Raw genomic sequence first — 15,152 nt, forward strand, 5'->3', positions numbered from 1 at the left:
ATGAAAGTTTAAGTATGACATGTAAATACATGAGAATCGTGTGTATGTAAATGCTGCTTTTTTAATGTTAATTAAAATGGGAATGCAATAAGCAATAGAAGTTTGGCTCATTATTAGCTCGATATAATTATATATTATTAATTATTATTTTTTAGGTTTAATAATTTATTGATGTATAAATATAATGATGCTATCCTCTTTTGACTTATTATTTATTTATTTGTATTTGTTTGAAATTGACACATTCAACTAGTATTCTAACAAGTGAAAAGCGAACAATTATTAGCTTGCTCAATCTTGGCTTGTTTGCACCTTATTGCTTGATTATAATTTAGCCTTAGTTGACCTAGATTTGAGTTGAATTAAACTCATTAAATTCACTTCAAACTCAATTAGAGTTAAAAATGACAATTTGGTTTTCTCTGTCTTAATATCTTCTAAAAATTACTCTTAGATTTTTATTTTATCTTTTAAATGCAAGATCAAAATTATTCATCTCATTTACATCATTAAAATTATGAAGTGCATAAATTTTGAAGTTTTTGCTATTGTTTCTTCATCAATAAGATGCTTCCAATTTGTTTAAATGAATAATATGATTGCATAAGTAGCTTACAGTAACTTCTAACTATCACTAAATACTTATGTAATCTTTATTATAGAATTTTTGTGATAGCTTCCATATATTATAATAGTTATCCAATACGATACTACAATTTTTTAAGGAGATGTAATCCTTATTATGATGCCATCTTTTGTCACTCCTCTTTCAATAAATATTGCTAGAATCATCTTTGTATGTCCTCTGATAAAGTCATTTTCGAGCACTAAAACCCATCATAACTTATTACTTGGTACTAGTGATCATCATCGACATCAATCAATGCCAACATCCATCGTCATCTATCATTAGTCTATCAATGCCGCAACAATCTCTAAAAAAAATATTACGTGTGGAGAAGATAGGTTTGGACAAGTGCGGATTTAGTAGTATTGTCATGAAATACCACCACAATATCATCAAATATCACAAATCCACATGTGCAAATTTCACAATATTCGCTCTATTATCCGGCATCATCATAGGAGACAACTTGTCTGGTTCAGACTGCCGCCTCCAAAAATAGAAAAGTGTATCACTATAACCTTCAGTCAACATAATGAAACCATTTCAACAACTTTAGATTCCATAATTTATAAAAAAATATTGCATTTCTTATGCATTGTTGATTATTTATTTGTACGTGTGATTTAATTTCAAGCACATAACAAATACAATGCATAAATTTACTAACAGAATTATAGTATATGTATAATGAAATTTAAATTTATCTACAAGCAATCAACTGAGCCCCAAGATGCACGATAAAGTATTTATGTTACATGTACTTCTGAATATAAAACAATTTAAGAAAATAGAAAAAAACCAAATAGAAATAATGCCCAAAATAACAAACAAAGTTTCTGCATTAATGATCCACATACAATGACTCTATGAACAAAAACTAGAGGAAAGGTTGAACTCTTATTAAGCCAATCCATTAAATGAAGGCTATAGCACATGAAGCTTTATGGATATGAATCATGGAGAAACTGAGAAATGGTGGAATCCTGAATACAGTTCTTAATCAAAAAAAGCCTAAGCGTGTAGTTGATGGAGGATCAAATGTCTCCCAATTTGTTGTTACTATTACAGGCTTTAGTTTTCCATTTGATAACTTGAGCTCATCAAGAGTTTCAACAAACTTCTGTACCCTCTTAGCCTGCAGTAGAATACAAGGGTTCTTGAGCTACAATTTCTTCTATATATATACACTATGGCAAAGATAAGGGGAGAAGTATCTAAGGACTTGTTTGAAATCCATTTTATTATTATTTTTAAAATATGTTTGTTTGGCATGCTTAAAAAAAAATGTTTTGAAAATAATAAAAAAAATTAATGTTTTGAGAGTTTTTAAAAATAGTTAAATGTTAATCGAATGGTCAAATATGTTTTATTTCAAATCAAAATATAAACAATACAAAATAAAAACTGTGTAGTATGTATGTAAACTTTGAAATAAAATAAAATAAAACAGAAGTGATTCTTTTGTTAACTAACAAAGGACTGAAAGATGCGCAAGCAATAATGCTGGCAGCTTCTCAAACGAATAAGAACAAATAAAGTATAATAAATTCTACATAAAGAACCACATATCTACAAGAGAAACCAACTACTCAGGACCAATAAACCTAAAGTAGAATGGTAAGCCAAGGAAACTCAATGTTGAAGTCCTGTAATTAATGTTTGTGTGTGTGTGTGTATTCCTTTACATGTGCTCCAGAAAATCCAAAAGCAAAGGATTTATATGATCTGGTTGCACCAATGCTTAGAGCATGTGCTTTGAGATTCCCTGTACGTGAGATTGGGAAACAAAAGGGGCCATTCTAAGCTGCCAAAGCATTAAACAGGAAAAGATTGCAAATTATTGGCCTTGGTTTATTTTGTAAGCCTGCACAATTTACTGATCAGAGCTCATATTTTACAGTATAAAGCTCTGTTGCTACAGTGTTTGTTTAAATGTATTCAATATAGAATTTATTGGGTCTTAGTAAGTGTTACAGAAGCCAGAGAAGCATAAAAAAATAAGATAAATGAAGGTTTTGGAATTAAGGAAATACATTATACCTGTAAGTTTTTCTGAAAACGAACTTCACCTTCTGCAATGATGGCGTCTAGCGTTACTGCTTGTCTCATAAGCAGCTCTATTAGCATGGTGATCTGCAATTCAGGCACCTTCTTTCTACTTGAAATAGATTTCTCAATTGCTGAAACCTGATAAAGTACAAGAAGGTAAAGCAGCAGAAAGAGCTGTTAAGAACAATCTGCTAAACAAGGTTTGAATTTTATTAAAATTTAGCGGGCAAGAAAGCTACTTTGTCATTTCTACGCCCTAATTCAGAGCTTAGGAAAACAAAAAATGCTTAAACAGATCAAAAGAGCAGATTTTGAAGCATTTATATCAAATTACCAGTTCATAGTTTGAGACAACTGAACAAATATTAAAAAGGAGGCGTAATGTCACCTGGGCAGCAAGCTTATCAACCTCCAACGACAGGTTGGCGATGGCCAGAGAAGCACTCTGGATTTTAGCATTCCGGCGCATCTCGATATACCGCCGCTCACGGCTAAAAGGATCCTCCATCACCACCAACTTCGATCGATCTTTCACCCCACATATGTCCAAAAACTCCCCATTTTCCCTCTCTTTCCCCCTGTACCTTATCTTCTGCTCTGCTTGCCGCAAGCCTATCTCTGCCTCCAGTTGCTTCTTCAATTCCCCTGCACAACACCAAATCCCACAAAATAATCACAATCCGTGCACTCCTTTTCTTTCTCTTCACGAAATAATAAACTTTGAAGTTCAAAACAGCCGTCCAAGTTCAAAATCTCTCCATCTTCAAAAACGCTGGTCGGGCTCACCAACCTTTACCCCTGAGTACTTTTGAATTTTTTGAATTTTTGAATTTCTAACGCGCTCTTCCATTGACAGTAAGTTCAGCACAATATTTAAATGCATAATCTACGAATTGTTGCATTACCAACAAATTAAAAGCTTAATATTTGGAAGAAAAAGGACGAACTTTTCACCCCCGAAGGCAGGCAGAGAGCACTTACTGAAAGTAGCGCGGGAGCTAACGGTGACCTCCAACTTCGATTCTCCATAAGAGATCCCTCTCCTTGCTTGACGAGCCGCTTCTGAACCAGCATCCCTCCAGGCCTCATCTCCCACCCCATCCCCGCCGTTCGCTCCCCTCCGACGCTTCCAGATCCTCCGTCGAATCCCGATCCCCTCAACATCTCCTCGCCGGAACTTCGCCGGAAAACTGCCCCGTGTTCTCTTTGCGTTTAGCCACCGACAGTGCAGCCGAGTGAGCTCGAATTTATAGCGCAGTGCTTAAATGCGCGGGATCTGGAAGACCAGTGGACAGTCTGCTCTGACCCAATGGATTGGTGCCACATGTATTTCCCCCATGGTGGCCGGCTGACAGCGATTTCTGCCGACAGGATGAGGGTGGGTTAGGATGAACCGCAGGCTAAGATTTACGCTCGCTACGTGGCACCAACTAATTGGAGATCTGCATGATCGAACTCTGTAAAGTGGCACTATTGGATGCGTTGATTTGTGATCTAACGGTTGGCATGTGAAGTTCATTCACAGAAGTTGACCGTTAGTTTACGATGAGCTGGAGCTGTCTCTTCATGAGAGTTAACTAATAGAAAAAAATTAAAATAAAATAAACACATATGATGCGCTAAAAATAAATTTTTACCGCCCAACATAAATTAGGCAACATACGAATCTCAAAATAATTTTTTAAATAAAAAAAAAATCAAATTTCAATTAAGAGTCATCTACAATTCTGATTTTAGTAAAATTATAATCAAATTGATCGGTTTGATAAGACGGACTCAATAATATAAAATATAATCAAATTTGAGTCAAATCAAGCTCCAATCAAAACATTAAACTAGTCTTAGAAGATTTTCGATCATATTTGGAAGGTCAAAAGGATGTCGAATCCGATAAGTTCATAGTTGAATCAATTGTCTCAGCAATTGTCTTAGCAAGATGAATCCAACAAGCCCAAGATCACTTAATTTAGACATTATTAATACACTTAAATGTCCATCAAACGTCGTTTGATCGAATAAAGCTTTCTGGACTGTCCGATCAAAATGGTTCATATTCCTACATTAATTGCACCCATAACACTATAAATAAAGTCTCACCACTCTTATGAGTAAAAAGGAGCTTAAGACTTGAGAAAGAACATGATTTTTTGAGAAAAGTTGAAGTTCAGCACTACTCCTACCACCGTCAATCACTGTTGACAGTCGTTGACCGTCGTCAATCACGACCGACGTCAGTCAATTACCTTCGACTGCCGCTGATTATCGCTGATCGCTGTCGATCAACTCCAACCGCTGTCGACCACCCCCTGCTGGTCTCCACCGATCACCATTAGTCGGTGCCTACTTCATAAAACAACTTCATTTGTGCATCAAAGTTGTAACTCTAAAGAGCGTTCTACCCTTTCCCGCCGGTAGGACAAGTGACTGTACATATAATATCCAATTTATAATAGATTTCTTCAGTTGGGCTAAACCTCGTGATTTTGCATTTTTTTGGGTTTTCCATGCAAAAACTTTTGATGTCTTTACTCGTTATTTTCTTTTATGTAAGTGTGTGCTGAAATCTCGTTCAACGCTAAGACGATAATCAATTACGCTACCACCATAAATTTTCTAGTGCATCATCATATATATTATAAATTTTTATTAGGATATGAGAGGATAATTTGATACTTGAAAAATTCGCTTTTAGATTAACTAATTAAATTTGAAGTTGGTTTCAAATCTAGAATCAGGACCTATTTAATTTTCGATACCAAAAAAGTTAAGTTTGACCAAATTTGAATTTAAAAGTGGCTTTTAATTTTAAATTGAACCACAAAAAACGATCAAGATTAAAAGAAATGACAGTTCCCATACAAGTAAAATGCCAAAAAAGTTCTCGAGTATTTATATGGGGCCATTTTAGCTCGAGAGTTTATAGATGTGTCAAAATAATTCATGACTATTTTAAAGTTAAGCTATAATTATCCTCGATGAAGACTCTTTAGTTCAAATTTAAAGAATCTAGGGATTACTTCGAATCTAGAATCCAGACCAATTTGATTTTCGATACCAAAAAATTTCAGTCCGACCAAATTTGAATTTAAAAGTGGCTTTTGATTTTAAAATTAACCATAAAAAATGAATGAGATCAAAAGAAATGTCAGTTCTCACACAGGTAAAGTGTCAAAAAAGTTCTCGAGTATTTATATGGGGTCATTCTAGTTTGAGAGTTTATAGATGTGTCAAAATAATTCATGATTATTTTAAAATTAAGCTATAATGGTCCTTGACGAAGACTCTTTCCGCTCAAATTTAAAGAATATAGAGATTACTTTGGCACTTTACTCTTTTCTGTACCCATATGAACGTAATTATGTTAAGATAATCATTCAAGTTAGGTTAATATCAATTTAGTTGAAGACAAATCATATTCAAGTCAAACATTCTTACTCATTTAATAGAAAGTTAAATTTGAGCCCTAAATGTTCAAATTTAATTGATGTGTGCCGAAAGGTTCATGATGGTAGCGTGATTTTTGGTATCTTAGTATTGTATAAGACTCCAATACACACTTAGGTAATAAAAGAAGTAAGCAAGTGAAGATACCTCTACTTTTTATGTGAAAAATATTGGAAAGTAAAAAAAACCATGGGATCTAGCATAGTTGAAGTACTCCAATATGAATAATTTATACACAGATCCACTCTACTCCTGAATCACTGAAGATGGAGTTACAACAATGATCATTGTAAATGTATAATAATTGTTCATCGATAATATCCATAGGCGACAATGGCTATTGGAGCAGTGTCAACCAAAGTTGGCCAGAGGCGGCAGTTGTCGAAGGCGAAGGTGGCTTGAGTTGGTTGGAGGCAGTGGTGACCATAATTGGCTGGGGTTGTCGAAGGTGGGGGCGGCCAGAGTTGGATGGCGGCGGTGGAGACGGTTATCGAAGGCGGAAACAACAACCAAAGTTGACGACGGTCGAAGTTGGTTGGAGGCGATATCAACTAGAGTTGGTTGGATGCTTTGGCTAAAGTTGGCGGTGGCGGTTGTCGGAGTTGGTCGGCAGTGTCGGCCATATTTGACAGTGCTAACAACTAGAGTGAGAGGTACTCGCCGAATCTGCAGTGTATAAGCGATGCAAAATTTTAGCTCTTCCTCCAAGTTTCGGCCTTCTCCTGACTCAAGGTCTAGGTTCTTTTTTAAAGAGGGGTGTAGGGCTTTGTTTTTAGACTCCAAATTGCGAATAAGGAAGGAATTCAGATCACTCCATCGGGCAGCCCAGAGAGGTTTCCTCAATTAGATGACATTCACTGGGCCTTTAAGTGCCTTAATGAAGTAGAAATGGAGTGAGCTTAGCCTCGTTAGATTCAACTTGTTGAAACACTCAATTCAACTATAAATTTGCCAAATTCAGAATCTGTTTAACCTTAAAATTATGCTCACAAAATTTCCAATAATAGTTAAATGACTTGATCTGAGTCTGATTTGAGTCATATTGGATAATCTTTAGTGTCGTTGGATTGTCTCATTGGGTCGATCGGTTTGACTATAAGTTTATTAAAATTGAAATTCTGAATTATTTTTAATTGCAGCTTGAAATTTTTTTGATAAAGCTTTATCCCGAGATGCATGTCCTTGCACAAGATTTTTATCGGATGATGAAAATTTATTGATAACGTATCATTAATTAAATTCAGGTCTAACCTGAACCAATCTTTTAACCAAAATTGAGACATAATTTTATCTCGAGATGCATGTCCTTGCACAAGATTTTTGTCGGATGATGAGAATTTATTGATGACGTATCATTAATTAAATTTAGGTATAACCCGAACCAATCTTTTAACCAAAATTGAGACATAATTTTATATATTTAGATATCTGATATTTAATTTTTTTATATTTATTCATATGGTACTAAAAAAAATTGAACCTCGTAAAAAAATATGATTAATTTGGCTTTTTAAATAAGAAATACACATTTTTTATACATATATTTTTATGTGATTGAGGCACATTAACGGCACAAAAGTAAATATAAAAGATTTAGATGTTAAAAATGCATATAAATATGAATTATGTGATAAGCACGTAATTCTTTGTTTTTTAAAATTTATATTTAAAATATTAAAATTCAAACATTTAATTATTATTTTGCCGGAGGTTTGATAGCAACCAAGCACTGACCACATCGGACTGACCAAATTATTCGAGCCGGCAAGACATCCTGGTCGGCCACCTGCAATCGACCATATTGGGCCAGCCATTCTACCTCATGTGGCTGGCCGGCCACCACCTGCTACAGCCAGTCATGCACTCGGGCCAGCCGTCACGTGCTTAGTTTGATATAAACTCGAATCACTTCAATATATCATACATTCAATAGTATACAACTATACATCTCTCTCTCTCAGTCTCTCTACATGCATACCACACAATTCTAACGCATTTACATGTCTACCTAAGTTTAAATTTTCTTGATCTACCATGCTAAACAAATCTTACGTATTTAAATGTGTAATACCTAAGTTTTAATATTTATTTTTAATCCACATACAGTCTACACTTTTTTTTTTTAAATATACATGTGTGCTAAACAATTATTATCTATTTACATTTCTAAAACCTATCTTTTTTTTTTCTTCAAAATATACTGTTGAAAGATCTCAAAAATACTAATTATTATATTTCATATTTGTTATTACTCTATATTTAGAGGATTATAAATTATATGAGGGATCTTGAGAATCTCTATTTATTTCTCTCCATAAATTAGAGAGATTAACTGTCTACTATATTTTGTTATTATTCATTTCTTTTTCTAATATATTCTGTTTTTATTGTTTTCCTTACCAGTAAGTCTTGTAATGAGTATTTATATACTCTTTTCATCAATAAAATTAAGTCATATCATATCTTTTCATGGTATCAGAGTCATATCAATCTTCTTCGGTATGACAACTTCTTCTCCATCCTCCCAAGAAATCCTCCCAAGAAATATCCCAAGAAATATCCTCCGCCTCATCTGCCCCTGTTCCAACCGGAATCGATGACACTTCCTCCCTCATCACTGGCCACAAACTCAACGGCCAGAACTACCTCCAGTGGTCCCAATCTGTTATGATGTTTTTCTGTGGCAGAGGCAAGGATGACTATAGCACCGGTGATGCTGACCAAGGATGACCCAAAATTCCGGACATGGAATGCAGAAAACCACATGTTCATGTCGTGGTTAATCAATTCTATGACCAATGACATTGGCGAAAATTTTCTTCTCTACGACTCTTCTCTCGAAAATTTTCTTCTCTACGACACGACCAAAAGTATTTGGGATGCTGCTCGAGAGACATACTCTCACTCAGATAACACATCCAAGCTCTTCGAGATCGAGTCAATCCTCCACAACATATGCCAAGGTGATCAATATGTGACTCAGTATTTTAATGCCCTCTCAGGTTACTGACAGTAGGTTGACATGTATGAAGCTCCGGACTCCAACTTATACTGTCAGATCATCGAGCAAAAAAGTATATTCAAATTTATTCTCGGCCTCAACAACTCTCTCAATCATATCCGGTCTTGTGTATTAAGCTTCAAACCACTAACGAGCATTCGTGAGGCCCTCTCCGAGGTTCGCCGCAAAGAAAGTCGCCAGAAATTCATGCTTGGGCCTATCTCTACCTCGACCAATCTCTCCGTTGATGCCTTCACCCTTGCAGCTCAGTTCCTCCACCTCGACATAGCGACAATCCATCACGCAAAGGCCATCCCTGGTGCGACCATTGTCGCAAACCAGGTCATAATAAAGAGACATGTTGGGTGCTTCATGGAAAACCAACCGATTGGAAGCCTCGGTCTGATCGCGCTCCCCGTGCCAACAGTGCCGTCGCTGCCTATGACCTTCCCGCACCAGCGCCCAGTCCATTTAGCAAAGAGCAACTAGATTTGCTGCACAAACTCATCGGCAAACCACCGGATATGGCTCTTCCATCACCGGCCTGCTCGCGCATCAAGGTATGTTCTACCTTGCCTTCACATTCACTCAAGGATCCTTCGTTCAGTGGATCATCGATTCCGACAATTCTCATCACATGATTGGCGATGCCTCCCTTGTCTATGACTATATGTCGTGCGGAGAGAACTCCACCATCTGTCTCGGCCATCCAAATTTTATGTATCTTGCAAAACTATTTCCAAATTTATTTTAAATTTATTTATCAATAAAGATGTTCGTTCTTTTCAATATGATTTTTTTTAACTTGCCAAACACACTCGCACGTCATTTCCACGTGTTGGTTACACCTCTTCCCGTCCTTTTGCTCTCATTCACAGCGATATCTTGGGCCCATCCTGTGTTACAACTCTTACCGAGACTCGTTGGTTTGTCTCCTTTATTGATGATCACACTCGACTAACGTGGTTATTTCTTATGAAAGATTTCACTCGACTAACGTGGTTATTTCTTATGAAAGATAAATCTGCAGTCGGTCACATATTTGAACAATTTTACTCAATGATCCAAACACAATTCCAAACCTCCATTCAGGTACTCAAGACTGATAATGCAAAGGACTACTTCGCTTCTGTCATCGCCTCCTATCTCTCCTCTAAAGGCATTCTCCATCTCAGTTCTTGTGTTGACACTCCTCAATAAAATGGGATCGCCGAAAGCAAGAATCGCCATCTTCTCGAGGTGGCCAACTACCTCATGTTTTCCTCTAACGTGCCTAAGGTTTTTTGGGGTGACACTGTATCCACTGCAGCCTACCTCGCCTTCTCGGGTCCTCAAATTTCAAAGTCCAATCCAACTCCTTCTCAAATCATTTCCCCACACCAAGGCAATTACCCAAAATCTACCTACCAAACTATTTGGTTGCTCATCCTTTATTCACATTCATTCACATAATCACAACAAACTTGACCCCAAATCTATAAAATGTATTTTTCTCTGCTACTCGTCTCTTCAAAAAGGGTATAAGTGCTACTCTCCTCTCACTCCTCTCACAAGAAAAACCTGAAAACCTGCAACACTATGGATGTCACATTCTTTGAAAATCAGCCTTACTACCCCAATTCTAATATTCAGGCGGAGACTTTAAGGGAATATCAGTCTTAGGGGGGACAATGAGTTCATACCACCACACATCAAATCCTCGTCCCTTGAACTGAACTCACGGATCCAACAAGTTCATCCAACTCATCCTAACGGTTAGTCTTCGTCTAGTCCTCAAGTGTCCAACTCGCACATATATCACCCAACACATCCAACACCAATCCAAGAGTCAGAACCGGATCCAACTCTTACGGAAATCCATTGAGATACGAACACACTTGAGCATGAATCTACCATACTTATGATTGATGACTCCAAAATTTCAATTGCTTTAAGGAAAGGCGTTAGGTCCATCCGTCCTCCACTCAAGTACGAACACACGATGCATCCGATCTCCAACTTTGTGTCCTATGAAAGACTATCTTCAGCTTACCGAGCCTATGTCACTGCATTCGACAATACATAAGTCCCAAACACGAATGATGAAGCTCTCAAACACCCAGGGTGGAAAGCGACCATCAATGAGGAGGTGAGAGCCCTACAAAAGAATGGTACAAGGATAGTTTCAGACCTGCCAAAGGGAAAGAAAGCAATCGACTGCAAATGAATCTTCAAAGTCAAATACAAAACAGATGGTACAATTGAGAGATTAAAAGCACTTCTTGTAGCAAAAAGTTTTTCACAGTCATACGGTATTGATTACCAAGAACATTTTCCCCCATGACCAAACTTAACACCATCAGAATCCTTCTCTCACTTGCAGCAAATGAAGGCTGACAACCACATCAACTCGACGCGAAAAATGCTTTCCTAAATGGCGATTTGGAAGAAGAAGTTTATATGGAAGCACCTCCCGGACTAGAAGCATCCTTTCCAAACAACAAAGTCTGCAAACTCCAAAAATCATTGTACGACCTCAAACAATCTCCCCGAGCATGGTTCGATAGATTTGTAAAATCAATGACAAAACACGGGTATACTCAGTGTCAGGCAGATCACACTCTCTTCGTAAAAATCTCTCCCGAAAAGAAGATTGCAATTCTAATCGTATACGTCGACGATATCATCCTCACTGGAAATCACGAAAAAGAACTCATAAATCTGACAAAGCTTCTCACTCGGGAATTCGAAATCAAAGACCTCGGAAACCCAAAGTTCTTTCTTGGCATGAAACTAGCTCAATCAAAACGAGGAATATTTGTGTCCCAACAGAAATATACATTGGACCTGTTGAAGGAAACATGTATGCCCGGTTGCAAACCTGTCGATACTCCAATGGATCCCTACAAGAAGATCACCACTAAGAAAAATAACGCACCTATGGATAGGGGGAGATATCAGCGACTCGTGGGGCAACTCATCTATCTCTCACACACACAACCCGACATTGGTTTTTCTGTTAGTGTTGTTAGCCAGTTCATGAACAACCCTACGAAAGAGCACATGAATGCAGTCTACATAATTTTGAGATACCTCAAGATGACTCCAGGCAAAGGGCTACTATTTCAAATGAATAAAGATCGAAGTATAGAAGTGTATTCAGACGCAGACTGAGCAGAGGATGTCTCGGACCGACGATCGACTTTTGGCTATTGCACTTATGTCAGGGGAAACCTAGTCACTTGGAGAAGCAAAAAACAATCTGTGGTATCAAGAAGTAGCACTGAAGTTGAATTCAGAGCTCTTGCACTTGAGATCTGCGAAGGGATGTGGATTCGAAAAATACTCAGCGAACTTGGAATGCTAACTGAAAAAACTGTCAAACTACAATGCGATAACTAGACAACCATCAACATTGCAAAGAATCCAATACACCATGACAGAACGAATCGCATCAAGATCGATCGACACTTCATCTCAGAAAATATCGAGAGATGAGTCGTCAAACTTATATACATTTTTTTCGGACATCAAACAACATATATCCTCACTAAGCCTCTCTCAAGAATCAACTTTGAAGAATTATGTAACAAGTTAGGAATGTACAATCTGTATAATCCAACTTGAGGGGGAGTGTTGAAAGATCTCAAAAATACTAATTATTATATTTCATATTTTTTATAACTCTATATTTAGAAGGTTATAAATTATATGAGGGATCTTGAGAATATCTATTTATTTCTCTCCTTTAAATAGAGAGATTAGAAGGGATTTAAAACCCAAAATTTCGCGAATGAGCATCAAAAGCTTTAAAAAAAATTATCAAAAGCTTAGAGAAGAGATTCATCTGGACAAATATGAGATTTTGTCCGTGGTAATGTTCTTGAAGTCGCTCGAAGTGGCCGGAATCACCGGATTTCATCGGATTCGCCAAGGTGTCGTCGGTTTCGCCGGTTCCACCGCTCACACTTCACAAAGAGGAAATTCGGAGGAAATGAAGTTTCGGTCAGGAGGGGGCTATTTTAAAACTTTTGCGTCCGAGTTAGCGTCAGAATTGTCCGATGCTATTAAGTAAACTTAGCGTCAAAATTGATCCGACGCTAATTCGACGCAATAACGCAAATGAGCATCAAAGGCTTGACACAACTTTTCTTCGTCAATACTTTCAATCTTGGACGCAAATCAGACTCTAATTTTACATCAGAGTTGAGGCTAATCCAGAGTTTTCCTCTAGTGAAGATAGCAGTAATATAAGAGACGAATGTTGGAAGATGATAACAAGGCAATGTTAATTGAGAGACAGTGATTGAAGAACGATAATCAAATGGCCATGATTATGTGATCACTTGGATCAGCCCGGTGTTGGTAACCCAGCGTGACCGTTAGCATTAGCTGCGGGCAGAGCTCTAGATCAGTTCTTTATGTTTTGTTGTCCAAAATCTTTAATTGTAATTTTGTTTCACTTTTAATTTAAAATTTTAAATTTATTTATCAATTCAAAGAGTCTAGCTTTCTTTATTCTCGGAAAAAGCCTAAAAAATACATTGAATATTCAAGTTTTTTTTTGCCATGAGCTCAAAATTAAGTGGTCATGGGCTTGCTTGACTCATCTCATTGAGATTAAGTTATTAAAAAAAAATTAAAACTAAATAAATATATTTTAAAAATAAAAAAGATCCTAGATAGACGCAAAATGTACATGTTGAAGAGGTTGATTATCAGTTTTTTTTAATTGTTTTTTTTGGAGATTAAGTTATTAATTTTGTGAAAACTTCATTTAAGATTAGTGTTATTACAAAAATGGTGAATCAATGATGTTATGTATGACTCATATATCATAAATGAGACATATGCTGGAGCGGAGCGAAGCTTACGAGCGGAGTGGAGCGGAAGGATCTGTCCAATTAAGGGAGTTTCATTATCTGAGTTGGGGGTGCGCGTGCAACACCCCACAATTTGATACATGGGTAATTTAAGTATTTACATATTGTACTATAGAGTTATATATATGTCATGTTTGTAATCATAGTTGAGTCTTTGAGTCTCTGAGATTCTGAATCTTGTATTCTATACACTTTTCTTAATATTGAAAAGGAAGTCGTCGCTCTGCTCCCTAAACCCTAAGGGGCTGGATATTTGCCAAGATTGAGATTTTTTGGGTATGACTCATATACCATAAATGGGACAGATGCTGTAGCGGAGTTGAGCGGAAGGATCGGTCCAATCGGGAGAGTTTCATTATGTGAGTTGGGGGTGCACGGCCAACACTCCGCGGTTTGATACATGAGTATTTTAAGTAATTTTTAAGTAATTACATATTGTACTATAGGGTTATATATATGTCATGTTTGTAACCATAGGTGAGTCTCTGAGTCTCTAAGATTCTGAATCTTGTATTCTATACTCTTTTCTGAACATTGAAAAGGAAGTCGTCGCTCTGCTCCCGAGGATGTAGGCATCTTTGCCGAACCTCGTAAATCACTGTGTGTTCTTTTTGATTTGTGTCGATTACTATTTTTCTTCTCCTTAAATTTCTCGATAGAAGACAAATAGAATCGTCCATAAAATATGCGCTTATATGTTACATTTTTCGAGTTATACGTCTTAGGCTGAATTTCTTATTTAAAAACGTCTGCCCCAATATTTTTTCAGTATAAACATCCATTTTTAATATATTTTGAATGCCTTTATATTAATATTTTTTAATTGGGCCATGAGTTGAATACATCCGAGCTAATTTGAGCTTGGTTTGTTAGCTTATTAAACACATCACGAGTCACTTATTGTGAATATTACGTAAGGAGGATTAGGGGAGTACATCCGAGTATATTCAGAGTATGCTCCAAATACCATCCCGTATCCCCGAGCACGCTCTGGATATACCCCAACCCCAAAATATCCTCGAGGCCCTGTGCGTCTAAGTACCCCCAGCGACCTTCCAAATATTCCCATTCACATGTATGAAATTCATTTGCATGTAGTTTTTTTTTTTATTATTATTTTTTGGTGAGGAAGAACAGTGGCAACTGACAAGGGGACAGATATTATTAA

The 15,152-nt window shown here is 36.8% G+C and overlaps 1 protein-coding gene across 1 annotated transcript; it reads right to left on the bottom strand.

The window, feature by feature from the left end:
* Nucleotides 1-1,449: 1,449 nt before the first annotated feature.
* On the bottom strand, nt 1,450-8,926 carry LOC110018999 (BAG family molecular chaperone regulator 3-like). Its single transcript, XM_020716518.1, has 5 exons — nt 8,710-8,926; nt 3,659-3,937; nt 3,066-3,322; nt 2,669-2,815; nt 1,450-1,763 (listed from the first exon to the last, which is right to left on the bottom strand). The coding sequence occupies exons 1-5, from the start codon at nt 8,924-8,926 to the stop codon at nt 1,629-1,631; spliced, it is 1,035 nt and encodes a 344-aa protein (XP_020572177.1). The 3' UTR covers nt 1,450-1,628.
* Nucleotides 8,927-15,152: the final 6,226 nt, after the last annotated feature.

Source organism: Phalaenopsis equestris, unplaced genomic scaffold (genome assembly GCF_001263595.1).
Source record: "Phalaenopsis equestris unplaced genomic scaffold, ASM126359v1 Scaffold000002, whole genome shotgun sequence".
NCBI classification, from domain to species: Eukaryota; Viridiplantae; Streptophyta; class Magnoliopsida; order Asparagales; family Orchidaceae; genus Phalaenopsis; species Phalaenopsis equestris.